At 41.8% G+C, this 14,744-nt stretch overlaps 1 protein-coding gene and 1 non-coding gene across 3 annotated transcripts in view; both read left to right on the top strand.

Annotated features, from left to right (window-relative positions):
* egf (epidermal growth factor) overlaps window positions 1–14,744 on the top strand; it is a 152,799-nt gene that overhangs the window by 112,802 nt on the left and 25,253 nt on the right. For both annotated transcript variants that reach the window (XM_060826670.1, XM_060826662.1), the window contains exons 16-19: window positions 249–365; window positions 1,664–1,789; window positions 5,927–6,110; window positions 10,622–10,786. In XM_060826670.1, coding sequence (XP_060682653.1) covers window positions 249–365; window positions 1,664–1,789; window positions 5,927–6,110; window positions 10,622–10,786 — 592 coding nt within the window. The remainder of the gene's footprint in view (window positions 1–248; window positions 366–1,663; window positions 1,790–5,926; window positions 6,111–10,621; window positions 10,787–14,744) is intronic.
* On the top strand, window positions 4,110–4,181 carry trnaw-cca (transfer RNA tryptophan (anticodon CCA)). Its single transcript has one exon. It is a non-coding gene; the product is annotated as a tRNA-Trp (tRNA).

Here is a 14,744-nt window from a genome sequence, read left to right as displayed (position 1 = left end):
CTTTGTCTTATAGTCATGATCTAACTTGAAACAATCCTGTAGATGAACTATGTCTCTTACACGTGACATTTTAGATTCTGTTTTGAGGTCCCTTCTGATTTCTTTTTTTCCTTTTGATGCTGAACTTTTCTAAAATTTCTGCATAATTCAGTGACACATGCAGGGGTAAAGCCAATAGGGGCTCCTGTTAATAACTCCTGTTATTTGTTTATTATTTTTACTAATTCTGTTTGATTTTCTTGTTCAAGATCAAGATGACTGTGGTTCACTGGAATGTGATCTCAATGCTCAATGCGTTGCCCCAGGAGAAATTAGTAGATGCCAGTGTTTGGAAGGATTTACTGGCAATGGCACAGTCTGCAGTGGTGAGAAGTTAATTTAAAATCTCCTTGTTTGTGTGTTTTAATTCTGAATAAAGCAGATTTCTTCTGGGCACATAGATTTTGCTTTCCCTGAAATACATGGACTGAAACTAGTTCATCAATCAAAGCGTGAATTTCAAATGATTTCCAAACGGCAATGTCCCAGTTATGTAACTAAGTAAAACCTGTGCATTCAATTTATTTTGCCAACTTAGCATCATTCTTTGGCCAATTTTGCCTGGTAATCTGCTTGCTGGCACTCAAGATTAATTATATTTTTAATGTATGATAAAGACAGATGGCACAATCAGATCTTTGCCAATGTCAAAAGTCAGCTTCAAATTATTTAATAAGTTCCTTGGCAGTCTACTTGTCAACAATTTCACCCATTCTCTTCTTACTTTGTATGCATGGCTGTTGACATTCAATGACAATTGCTGAATCCCCTACATCTTGGGGGTTGATCAGAAACTGAACTGGACTATCCTTTCAAATACTATGGCTGGAAAAACAGGTCAGAGGCTAGGAATTCTGCAGTGAGCTCCTGACTCCTCAGAACCTGACTATTATCTATCAGGCCCATGTCAAAAGTTAAATGGAATGTTCTTCACTTACCTGGATGAGTGTAGCTCCAAGACCATTCATGAGACTGAACACCATGCAGGTCAGAGCAGCCAACAGTTGGCATCACATCCTTATGGATGCTCTCTCCCTCCACGCTGATGTACAGTAGCAGCATCTACAAGATACACTGCAGAAATTCACCAAGGCTCTTTTGATAACACCTTCCAAACTCTCGACTTCTAACATTTCGAAGGACAAGAGTATGAGATACATAGAAACACCATGATCTGCTAATTGCCCTCCAAGCCACACATCATCTTCACTTGGAACTATATCACTGTTTCTTCACCACTGCTCCCAGCACCATGGTGTCTCTACATCCCAAGGAATGAAAGCTTTGAAAAAGGTAGTTTACCATCACCTTCTCCAGGGTAATTAGGGAAAGACAATGAATGTTGGCCTATTCAGTGATGCCCCTATCCCATGAAAGAGTTTGAAAATACATAGAATATATTGGGCTTTGGGCTTTGATTTTGGACTATTGAAGAATATTTGATAAAGATGGTTTGTCAAGAATAAACAATCACTTCATTATAATTGTAATGCAATGACTAGTATTACAGAAGGCAACAAAGCTGATGCCCAGTCTTAAATGTTCAAGACTTTTTTATGTTTCAACAATTTGTTTGTAATAGTGACTCCAGTCCATGTCTCTAATACACGCTATTTTCTTGCAGATATTGATGAATGTGCCACTGGTGCTTCCCTTTGCAGCAGACACCTTGCAGATTGCATTAACATAGAGGGCAGCTACGTCTGTAAATGCCATCCTGGTTATAGTGGCGATGGACTGCTCTGTCATGGTGAGAAGTCCTGTTTGCATTTTTTGTTATGCTAATTTCCTTCAATCATCTGGACGAAAGAACTGAGGACATTGAGTGTTAAGTTTGCAGAAGACACAAAGATAGGTAGATAGTTGGAAGGACAGGTAGCGTTGATGAAGTGGGGAGGCTGCAGAAGGACTTGGACAGGCAAGGAGAGTGGGCAAAGATGTAGCAGTTGGAATACAATATGGGAAAGTGTGAGGTTATGTATTTTGGTCGGAAGAATTGAAGCAAAGACTACTTTCTAAAGGGAATTGAATTGAACTGAACTAAGAGTTCAGGATTCACTTAAAATTAACCTTCAGGTTCAGTTGGCAGTTGGGAAGGCAACTGCAATGTTACATTCATTTCCAGATGGCTAGGAAACAAAAGTAGAGGTGTACTGCTAAGGCAGTATAAGGTTCTGGTCAGACAGCATTTGGAATATTATGAGCAGTTTTGGGCCTTATATCCAAAGGAGGAGGTGCTGGCATTGGAGGGGGCTTCAGAAGAGGTTTACAAGAATGATCACAGGGTTGATGGGTTTGTTGTCTGAGGACCGTTTGAGGACTCTGGGCCTGTACTTGTTGGAGTTTAGAAGGATGAGAGGGATCTCATTGAAACTCACAGAATGCTGAAAGGCCTGCAAAGGGTGGATGTAGAGAAGATGTTCCCATTAGTAGGAGAGACTCAGACCTGAGGGCACCGCCTCAGAGTGAAGAAATTACCCTTTAAAACTGAGATGAGGAGGAATTTCTTCAGCCAGATGGTAGCGAATCTTTGGAATGCATCATCACAAAGAGCAGTGGTGGCCAAGTCATTCAGTGTATTTAAGACAGAGGGGGGAAGGAATGATAGGTTCTTGATTAGTAAGGGGATCAAGTGTTTTGAGTAGAATACAGGAGAATGAGGCTGATAAACCTATCGGTCATGATTGAATGGCAGAGTAAAATCAATGTGCTGAGTGACTTAATTCTGCTCCTTGTGGTCTGATGAACAGTGGTACCATTGTGATATATGATGCCAACCTCTTGACATTGTTGACTTAATGTTTATCTTCAACTTTATTGCTTGCATTTTAGAATTCTTTTCTGGTCTCTAAGATGTAAGATGTAAGACCATTGACTCTGCTCCACCATTCAATGTGATCCTGATTGATCTCAGAATCCTCAATTCCACTTTGCCTTTTCCCCCATTACCCTTAATTCTCTTACTCATTCAAAATCTGTCCATTTCAGTCCTGAATATACTTAATGACACAGCCTCATTCTTTTTGATAAAGAATTCCACAGATCCCCTACCTTCTGAGAGAAGAAATAGCTCTTTATTGCTGCCTTAACTAAGTGCCCCCCTACGCTGAGATTATGTCACTCTTCCACAAGAGGAACTAATCTTTCTGCACTGATCCTATCAAATTCTCTAGTAATCGCACATTTTTCAGTAAGTTCTCCTTTCATTTGTCTGAATTCCAACCTACTCAACCTTCTCAAAAGAAATTTGCCCCTTACCCATAATGTGACTTCTTCAATGTATGCCTCATTTCATTTGAAATAGAAAGATATAATTATTCCCCAGGTTTCTGGTGAATTCAGCATGTGATATCTGTTATTACATTTACAGATATTGATGAATGCAAAACTGGGATGCATAATTGTGATGAAAATGCTGTGCGCACTAGCACAAATGGAGACTACATCTGTACATGTAACAAAGGCCTTTTGGGGACAGGTTTTAGCTGTAGAAGTAAGTGTACAAACTTCATTGGCTGACTGTATGAACAATGGCAGCAATGGCGCCAATGGTGGGGGTTGGTACCAGGACCAACAGTTTAGTTACCATGTCCTCAGCTGTGTACCTACTGACCATCTATCTACCCCTGCCTCCTCCATGATTTTAAGATGGCTGGGAGGTATCAGATGAATTATCCACACATGGCACTCGAATAAGCAAGTAATAACCAACAAAGGGTCACGTGCTGCTGTTCCTCCAATAATATGACTGGAGAGGCCTATATCTGTCACTCAGGTGGTTTAATCCTGCAGGTTGCTGTTCACTAATAAAGGAGGCAGGTGTCTCTTTTACACTCCTATGCCAATCAGACAATCCCCTTCCACAGTTTTGCATCTCCACTTTCACACTTGGTCTCCCACCCAGCCCTTTCCAACATTTCCCACACGCTCTACTAATGCTTGTTACCCTGGTACAGGTGAGATCTCACACTTACCTGAATGTCTGCGACCATTGACAAATGCCCTGTCCTACCAGCAGTATTGCCAATGGACACATTGCATTGCTGGTGCTGTTGGCATGCAAGGCTTTCGAGCTTGTGGCGCAGCGGTAGCGCGTCTGACTCCAGCTCAGAAGGTTGCGTGTTCAAATCACGTCAGGCTTACTGAAACTCAGCTTCTTACATTTCACCTTCAAGGAAGGATTGTGTTCCCTCCGTACATTTGTTGAGCTAAGTCTCCTTTGCGGAAACTTTCGATCACACATGAAGCTTTGCTGTCAGTTTGATTTGTGAACACTGTGTCAGGGAGATGGTGTGCCCAGTGTTTGGGTAAATGCTCAGCTCCCCCCAATGTGAGAAGTAAAACGCAAACTGCTCATCACGGGATTTAAACACAGCCTCTTCGGTCAGTTGGGGACAGCGCGGTGTGAATAATATCATACCGACAGTTTTACAGTATAATCCATAACCTCCCATCTTTATATTTTTGTGGGCGGCACGGTGGCACAGTGGTTAGCACTGCTGCCTCACAGCGCCTGTAGACCCGGGTTCAATTCCCGACTCAGGCGACTGACTGTGTGGAGTTTGCACGTTCTCCCCGTGTCTGCGTGGGTTTCCTCCGGGTGCTCCGGTTTCCTCCCACAGTCACAAAGATGTGCGGGTCAGGTGAATTGGCCAAGCTAAATTGCCCGTAGTGTTAGGTAAGGGGTAAATGTACGGGTGGGTTGCGCTTCGGCGGGTCGGTGTGGACTTGTTGGGCCGAAGGGCCTGTTTCCACACTGTAAGTCTAATCTAAGTCTAATCTAATCTAAAAAAAACCATTGATTCACTAGCAGCTCAGTAGGTAGGATGGCCTCCTGGAGGTGAACACAGATTGCACCTCATGCTGATTAAAGAGCATTGCCCAAAAAAATGAAAACATTGCTCGCAAGCTAAGTGGAGGACAAATCAATCCCAAATCTTTATTCTTTGCAGGGGGTAAGGTGTGGCAAGAAGACCTCTCTCCCTCTGACCTCTGTATAAAGCTCACAGCGTAAAGTGATAATTCTACTCTTGAGCTGAAAAATGTGTCGCTGGAAAAGCGCAGGTTAGGCAGCATCCAAGGAGCAGGAGAATCGACGTTTCGGGCATAAGCCTTCTTAAGCGCTTTTCCAGCAACACATTTTTCAGCTCTGATCTCCAGCATCTGCAGTCCTCACTTTCTCCTAGTTGAATTCTACTCTTGATATTGGCACTAGCTAGGTGTTGGCTTGTGTGAAATAGTATGGGTCTGGAATTTCATTGCAGCTGCTCCTGCTGGACTCCTGCCACTTTGCTGGCAGTTCAGCAGAAATTCCTATATGTACATAATTAAGACTTCCACCATACCACATGGAAGAATCAATCTCAGCAACTAAGTTATTCCATGAAATTCCTAATAATTCTAACTTCTGAACATTTCCTTGCTACAGGAGAGGAATGATTGAAATGACATTTTATGCCTCATCAAATTCTCCAACTGTTCAAATGTTACCGCATGGATAAGTTTATTGACGTGAAGTATTTTCATTGCTGATTAAGTTGAATGCACAAAGCCCACTGCGTCAACTAGTTGGTGGGTTAGTAGATGCATGGCAATGCCATCTCACCAAGTCACATACCAACTCTATTTAGACATGTATTTACATCATGGTCTCTGGATTGAAAAAAAATTGAACTTTCTAACAGAACTGTGGAAGCATCTTCAGCAAATTTAGCCGATGAATAAAATGGCACCTACAACTTCATAACGATAGCTAGGGATGGGCAATATATGTCTGTATTCCCAGACACAATGTTAAAAGACCAGAGTACCTCATTCCTTCTCCCCAGCAATCGTAAGCTCTGCAGCATAAACTATGCAAGGTATAAAATGTCTACAATTCTCTCAGGTGTGATTGGCTCAGCCTTCCCCACTGATGGCTTGATGGAGGTAACTGTCAGGAGCACCATTTTTGAAACAACCACACACAAGCAAAATAATAATGTTGCGACTTGTCCACTTTCGCATGAGGATTTCTGTCTGAATGGAGGAGTTTGTTTCCACATGCCGGAGATAACAGTGTTTGCATGCAAGTAAGTGAAGTCAACAACTTGTGTTTCACATTCAAGCATTGATTACAAAATTGTCTTCTAAGTAGTCAAAAAACTGAAGAAACCACTAGAAATATATTTTGCACCATCAGGCAACAGTCAGCTGCTACAACTGGACTTTATATTAATGGTAAAGAAAAATTAACAGCTTTTACAATTTTAGGCTGTCCTGAAGTGCATCACAACTTTTGAAGTGCAGTTACTTTCGTAATGAGATTATTGGAGGTACTCAATGGCATTACCAACAGTGAAACAACCACTATCAACATCCTGGGGGTTACCATTCACCAGAAACTAAACTGGACTACCCATACTGTTGCTAGCAAAGCAATTCAAGGCTGGGAACTCTGAGAAGAGTAACTCACCAACATCTATCTTACCATTTACAAGGAACAAAATAGAAGTACAAAAGAATGCTCCCCAGTTTCCTGGATGAGTACAACATTCAAGAAACTTGAGACCATCCAAGGTGAAACAGACAACTTAATGGACAGTGCATCCACTACTTTCAGCGTTAACTCTTTCCAGCATTAATGCTCACTTAGTAGCAGTGTGCACCATCTACAAGGTTCACTGCAGTTGCTCACCAAGAGTCCCTCAACAACACCTCTCAAACCCAATCTAGAAGGACAAGGTGAATAGATACATGGGAACAATACCACGTTGCACGTTCCCCTCCAAGCTGCTCACCGTTCTGACTGCATGATATCACACTGCCTTCATAGTCACTAGGTCAAAGCCCTTTCTTACAGCACTGTGAATGTGCCTATAATCCAAGAACTATAGCAGAAGACAGCTCACCAACAAATTCTCCAGGTCAATTAGAGATAGGCAATAAATATTGGCCTAGCCAACAATGTTCACATGACATCAATTTGTTGGTGTATTTGTAAATTCTATGCCTAGTTACCATTTGCCAGATTTGCATTATTGCATTATTGACTTTTCCTTTATCACTAACTTTTTAAATCTCTTCTCATGTAACCATATCAACACTATTTTGTTTAATGCCCTCTCTAGTCATTCAGATGGTATGGTCTCATTGTGGTTCAGACATTCTAACTGCATGGCTCCCTCTCTTTCCCAAGTATTAGTGCTAGTTTATTAGTGCTAATTAGTGCTAGTGTCCTATCATTTAAAACCCATCTCATCCACACTATTCTCCTAATTACTCATGAATTAAAGGCACGGAACCGATCTATCCTATGAAGGGCTTTTGCCCGAACTGTCAATTCTACTGCACCTCAGATGTTGCCTGACTTGCTGTGCTTTTCCAGTACCACACTCTTGACTCTGATCTCCACCATATGCAGTCCTTACTTTCTCCTACCTACTCTATGCTAATTTTCTTGTGGCTCAGATAACAAAAGAAGTCCAGAGATTTTAACTATTCTGGTTCTAATTTTTAATTTAACCCCCGGTTACGTCATGAGAGTCATCGAGTCATGCAGAACAAACCCTTTGGTCCAACTAATCCATGCCAACCAGGTTTCCCAAACTGAACTAGTCCCATTTGCCTGCGTTTGGTCCATATCCCTCTAAACCTTTCCTATTCATGTACCTGTCCAAATAGTCTTTTAAATGTTGTAACTGTACCTGCATCTACCTCTTCCTCTGTAATGCATGCACCACCCTCTGTGGGAAAAAATTGCCCTTTGCGTCCCTTTTAAATCTTGCCCGTCTCACCTTAAAAATACACCCTCTAGTTTTGAATTTGCCTACCCTTGGGAAAAGACCCTTGCCAATCACTTTATCTATGCCCCACATGACTTTATAAATCTCTGTAAGGTCACCCCTTAACCTCCTATGTTTCAGGGAAAAAACGTCCTAGCCTATTCAGCCTCTTTTTACAACTCAAAACTTCTGGTCCCGGTAAATCCTTATAAATCTTTTCTGCACCCATTCCAATTTAATAACATTCTTCCTATTGCAGGGTGACCAGAACTGTATGTGATACTCCAAAAGTGGCCTCACCAATGTCCTGTACAGCCGCAACATGACTTCCCAAGTCCGATATTCAGTGCACTGACCAATGAAGGCAAGCGTGCCAATATAAACTTTTCCTAATGTTATCTATGCTGTTGGTGCCCATGTAGCCCAAGACAATTGGATATTTCCCTTTGCACTCCTCATCCACTTGACAGCTTTTTCTATTTTTCATTGCTGCATTTTTAAAAATATCGAAAAGTGCACCTTCATATTAGATTAGATTAGATTAGATTACTTACAGTGTGGAAACAGGCCCTTCGGCCCAACAAGTCCACACCGACCCGGCGAAGCGCAACCCACCCATACCCCTATTGAAACTCCTGAACTGCTGCAGACAGCTCCTTTGAAATGGGAGCTTCTGTGATTGGCCTTTCTGTTTTGGAAGCCTGTCTATGATTGGCCTTTCTGCTTTGGAAGCCTGTCTGCAAACTAAAGGGGTGGCCCAGACACAATCCCGACAAGTAACTGCTTCAACAACCTCAAGCCCCCTTTTTGTCAGATTCAGGAACGAGGACCATCCCTGACCTTTGACACCCTGTCCCAAAGTTTTAAAAAAATTAATCAGGCCAGTGTTTGAGAAACAGTCTGATTGTGAGTATTCATGTAAAAACAGTAAATACAGGCATAGCAACGGATTCCATGAAAATCAGAAGAGATGCACAGTAGCCAAATAAGCATGGCTGTTTTAACCTATCAGCCAAGTTTAAAATTACCCTACTGATTCCATATTTTCTTGGTAGTTCACATGCACACTTGCAGGAAAAGCAGAGGAACCCAGTGAAAAGCAGTGAGCTGGACCACAGATTCAAGACTCAGCCCCTTCCTTCAGTGAAATTGGTGAAAGCTTATTTTCTTAAAAATTCAAATGCACCAGAGGGCAGTGTTGTCACATATTTTGACAGTTTGGTACAGGATAATAGCACAAAGTCTCAAACTGAAATGATTAGACACAGGAAAAGGGGATGCTGGAGGTACTCAGTATGTAGGATTTGTCTAAAGTGAAGTCCTGAACTCTCCAAAAAAAAAGAGAGGGTAAAATAGAACATTTTTAAAATTCTGGTCATTTACACCATTCTTCCAAGAGGGTTGAGGGGGTATAGGGAGGGATAGGGATGTGAAACAAAAAGATTCTGTGAATCTCCCTGCCAATATCATAGAATCCCTACTGTGTGAAAGCAATCCATTCAATCCATCAAGTTCATGCCAGCCCTCCAAAGAGCATCCCACCCAGATCCATCCCCCTCCCATATCCCTATAACCTTACATTTCCTATGCAAAATCTTACCTACACATCTCTGGACACTATGGGACAATTTAGCATGGTCAATCCACCTAACCTACACATCTTTAGACTATTGGAGGAAACTATGGCACCCAGAGGAAACCCATGCAAACATGGGGTGAATGTGCAAACTCCACATAGACATTCACCCAAGGGTGGAATAAAACCTGGGTCCCTGGCACTGTGAAGCAGCAGTGCTATCCACTGAGCCCATCACTCTGTTCACCTGCTAGGGAGGGCTTAGGTCAAAGGGAAGAATGCAAGTATAGGCTGGAAGTGCCTACAGTAGGATTGTGGCATGGAGAATGTCACGTCTGATTCTCCAGGCTGCATATTCAGGCTATAAAATAAAAATAACCCTTTCTCATGGAACCCTTTTAGGGGCTGCTTGTTAAGACTGCTGTGGACCTGGAAAAGCTTAATAGTTCAGGTTTTGTTCAATTTGGGGATTGGGAACTTTAGGACCAGGATGTTTTGTAGCACAGTCAAGAGGCCTAATTGTGTTTCAGTCAGCCATACCAGCCATTCTGCCCACTTCCAGGAAGATCAGGAAGATGATCTAACTGTTCTGAATTTGTTTTTCTAACCCTGATTTCTTTGGCAGAAGTGTGAGGTCCAGCAATTCACATCACATTGACATTGCATGTATCATGTCCTTTACTGGGAATACAATTATAGTGTTAAAACGAAGAACTGCAGACGCCAAAGATCTGACATAAAAACAGAGAAAGCTGGAGAAACAGCAGGTCTAGCAGAATCTGTGAAGAGGCTGGGACTTTTTTTCCTGGAGCATAGGAAGTCTAGGAAGACCTTACAGAGGTTTATAAAATTATGAGGCGGCATGGAAAGGGTGAATAATCAAGGTTTTTTCCTCTAGTCCAAAACTCTAGGTTTAAGATGAGAGGAGAAAGATTTAAAAAGGACCTAAGGGGTAACTTTTTCATGAAGAGGGTGGTGTGTGTGTGGAATGAGCTGTTAGTGAAAGTGGTGGAGGCTGGAACAATTACAATATCTTGCGGGCAAATGGAACTAGGTTAGCATGGTCAAGTTGGAATAAAGGGTCTGCTTCATGCTATATGCCTCTATAATTCTATGGCCTATGACCCTTCTTCAGAATGCATTTATCTTTCTGTACAACCGAAGAGTCCGTTTCTCTGCTGTATATCTCTATGACTCTAATTATAGTGTTGCCCTGTTCTAAAGTGTTTGGCCATTTTAATAGCTGCCTCAAAGGCTACGTCGGGGAGCGATGTGAGTACAGCGACTTACAATGGTGGGAGCTGCATCGTGTTGAGGAAGAGAAGAGACGTAATGTGCTTATAGCTGTATGCACAGTTGTGTTAATCTGTCTGCTGTCAATGGGAGCTTGTGTTATACATTGCTACAGGTGAGTCCAACCAGATCATGTTTAATAATCCACAGCAACTGTTTTATAAGGAAATGCATTCCAGTGAATGTTTTTAAAAGTACAATTCAAAACACATTGAACAATTAATTTTAGTTTTTTTTAGGAGTGATTTCTGATGAAATCCAACATGGTAATATGATTGTACAATAATCTGATGACAAAGCAAAAAAAAAGGACCTGAAATTCTTGAAGAGTTACCGTCTCGCAAGGCAGTTGTTGCCCTGATGTTTTAGAATATTGTTTGGATATATTCCATGTTCAGAACAACAGCTTGTGCTAACATAGCACTTTTAATGTAACAAAAATTCATAAGATGCTTAGCAGAACGCTTCTCTAGCAAAACTCGATGTCAAGTCTATTAGAGCAGATGACCAGAGCTTAATCAAAGGGATGGTTTTTAAGGAGCAACTTGAAGGAAGAAACAGAAAAGGAGAGTATAGGAGTTGGGACGTCATGCTGAGGTTGTATAGGAAGTTAATGCGGCCTCTTCTGGAGTACTGTGTGTGGTTCTGGACGTCCTGCTACAGGAAGGATATCATTAATCTGGAGAGTGCTCAGAAAAGATTTATCAGGACGTTGTCAGGAATCGAGAGTTTGAGATATAAAAATAGATTGGATAGGCTGGGACTTTATGCACCGGAGTGTGGGAGATTAAGAAATGACCTTTTTGAGGTTTTTAAAATCATGAAGGGCATAGATAAGGTGAACGAGAAGGGTTTTTTCCCTACGGTGGGACAGTTCAAATCTAGGGGGCATTTGTTTAGTTGAGAGTAGGAAGATTTAAAGAGGACATGAGGGTTCACTTTTTTGTACATAGCAAGTAGTTAGTGTGTGGAATGAACTGCCAGAGAAAATGGTGCATACAGGTACAGTTTCAACATTTAAAACACAATTTGATAAGTACATGAATAGGAAAGGTTTGGAGGGATATGGACCAAGAGCAGGTAAGTGGGACTAGTTTAGTTTGAGTTGGTGTGGACTAGTTAGACCAAAGGGTCTGTTTCTGTGCTGTATGACTCTATGACCGAGTGAGAGAGATTTAGGAAGGGAATTCTAACAAGTAGAATCCAGAAAGCTAAAGGCTCTCCCACCAGCTTTCCCATTTATAACTGAAGTCCCTGATTCATGGGAATGTTCCTATCAATCTTTCCTACACTCTTTCGTATGCCTTCTCTGCCTTCCCATAGTGTGGACGCATGAGGCAAAATCAGGGCTTTATAAAAGTTCCTCATAGTTTGCTTTTCCACTCTATGCTTATGTTTATAAGGACAAACATTTTAAACTATTCTTAACCTGCCTTATCACCTTCAACAATCTGTGCACAGATACCCCCAGGTTCACCTGCTGCTGTACCTCCTTTAATGTTTTTGCCCCAGTTTTTCTCACCATTTTCCCCAATCAGAATGTATTACTTCACAATTCTCAGCATTAAATTTAATCAGCTACATACTTTTCCATTCCACCAGTCTGTTTATGTCCTCTCGAAGTTGATTGCCATCTTCCTCAACATACTTTCAAGTTGTGTGTCATTTGCAAATTTTACTATTATGCCCTGTAGACCCAAGTCTAGGGCATTAGTGCACATTAGGAAAAGCAGAGATCATTATAGTGACCATAGAAAATGCTGTATACCTTCCTCCAGTCTAAAAAATAATTGTTTACAACTAATATTTCCTGTTGCTCAGCCAATTTCATACCTATGTTATTACAATCCTTTTTATTACAAGTGCTTCAGTTTTCTTGATAAGCCTATCAAATGACATTTTATCTCTCGGGATCCTTATACACCACATAATCACATAATAACCCTAATCTACCTTACCTGTCAATTCATCAAGAAATTCAATCCATTTCATTAAATCTGAAAAACAAATAGATGCCGATTGCCTTGTAGTTGCTGGGCTTATCCTTACACCATTTTTCAGACAAGGGAATAACATTTGCATTTCTTTAGTCCCCTTGGCACCATCCCTGTATCTAACAAGTATAAGGACATCAACAGGAATGGAAGAAGATCATGTGGTTCATCAAGTCTGCTCTAACATTTAATATGATTCTGGTTTGGCTTGGGCTATCTTTGGCTTCAACAACACTTTCCCACCACTCCCATATCCTTTGATTCCCTCACAGCCTAAAATCCTGTCTTTTCCAGTTTCAAATATATTCAACAATGGTGCATGGATGATCCTCTATGGTAGAGAATTCCAAAATCACACAACCCACATGTCCCTTTATTTCAGTCCTAAATGATAGGTTCCTTATCCCGAAACTGTGTCCCCATTTTCTAGATTTCCTATCTGAGGGAAATAATGTGTCAGTATCTACCCTGTCAAGCCCTTCATAATACTAAATGTTTCAATTAGATCATCTAAATTCCAGCAAATATAAACTGAATTTACTCAACATCTCATCATACAGCAACTCACTTATCCCTGGGACCAAGATAAGTGAACCTTCGCTCGACTGAGTCCAAAGCTAGTTGATGACTAGTAACTCCAAAACTTACACCCTTATGTCTCCCTGTATCCTCCAATGGGTCCCATCCAATCCTGATGGCAGTATCATTATCCTTTGTAACGGTTCCATTTTCCAATTGTTAGCCCACCCAGTGTTTCAACTATGTTTCATCACAATTTTGGCTGCATCTTCTACCTTGATAAAGATAGTTGTGAAGTACACATGAATTATGACTTTGCATCTAGTTGCAAATGTAGGTGCAAAGTAAATAGCTCAACGTGTTGCCTATCTGTTCGTAAATGCTAAACAGAAATGCCATAACAGTTTGGGCATACAGATTAGACAATAATACAGTGGAATTTCCCTAAGTATCAACTGCCATTGTTCTCTGGCCAGCGCGGTGTCTCAGAAGGAGTAACTAGATTGTAATGTATGGTTTATTCGTATTTGTATTCATTTGTGTTTGTTGACATGTTGTTCCACAGACAGAAAATGGTATTGAGACTGTGCAAGTTTGAAGCTCACACAAAGTGACTAACATTGCCCAACTGCAGGACTGCTTCATAGAATTATTAAAAAAAAAGCTTTGTTCCATTGCTTCCTGGTTTAACTCTTAAATGGGCTGCAGCAAATATTAAAATTGTGACATTTCATTCTTGGTACTTTACTGACACTGAGAAAATCATAGATAGGATTTTCATGCTCTCTGTCGTAGTTCAAAGGCCCATGAATGGCCTCCATGTCTTGTTGCCAATTGAAGTGGCCATCCGTACGCGTAAGTGGTCAATTAGTGTGTAGTTAAGGACCTCAACCTGCTGCTGATGGTGGATGTAAGACGGCTCGCCACACAGCGACAAACAAACCCATGTGGTCGTGTTTGCAGCTTTCTAGCAGCAGGTGGAGGAAGTGAGGGGGCTGACAGGGAAACTGTGAGGAATTCCCTCACTTAAATGCACTCTGCCTGAAGAAGGAACCCAGCATTCAGAGGTGAGGGGCCAGCCAAGAGTTACCCCTTCCACCTAAGGCACCATATTGGATGTGAACATGGCTCACCAATGACTCTCACTCAGCTATGGCCTGGAATCAGCATTGAAGTTTGGTGTTGGATAGATTAGACTTACAGTGTGGAAACAGGCCCTTCGGCCCAACAAGTCCACACCGACCCGCCGAAGCGCAACCCACCCATACCCCTATATTTACCCCTTACCTAACACTATGGGCAATTTAGCATGGCCAATTCACCTGACCCGCACATCTTTGTGACTGTGGGAGGAAACCGGAGCACCCGGAGGAAACCCACGCAGACACGGGGAGAATGTGCAAACTCCACACAGTCAGTCGCCTGAGTCGGGAATTGAACCCGGGTCTACAGGCGCTGTGAGGCAGCAGTGCTAACCACTGTGCCACCGTGCCGCCCACGCCCGATAGATGCTGTACTGTCTCCAACCAACACTCTTCTGTGACACTGTTGTTCAATAGC

The sequence above is a fragment of the Hemiscyllium ocellatum genome, chromosome 1 (genome assembly GCF_020745735.1).
Source record: "Hemiscyllium ocellatum isolate sHemOce1 chromosome 1, sHemOce1.pat.X.cur, whole genome shotgun sequence".
NCBI lineage: Eukaryota > Metazoa > Chordata > Chondrichthyes > Orectolobiformes > Hemiscylliidae > Hemiscyllium > Hemiscyllium ocellatum.
The sequence above is the reverse complement of the archived record's forward strand: the minus strand, read 5'-3'. Positions and strand labels throughout refer to the sequence as shown.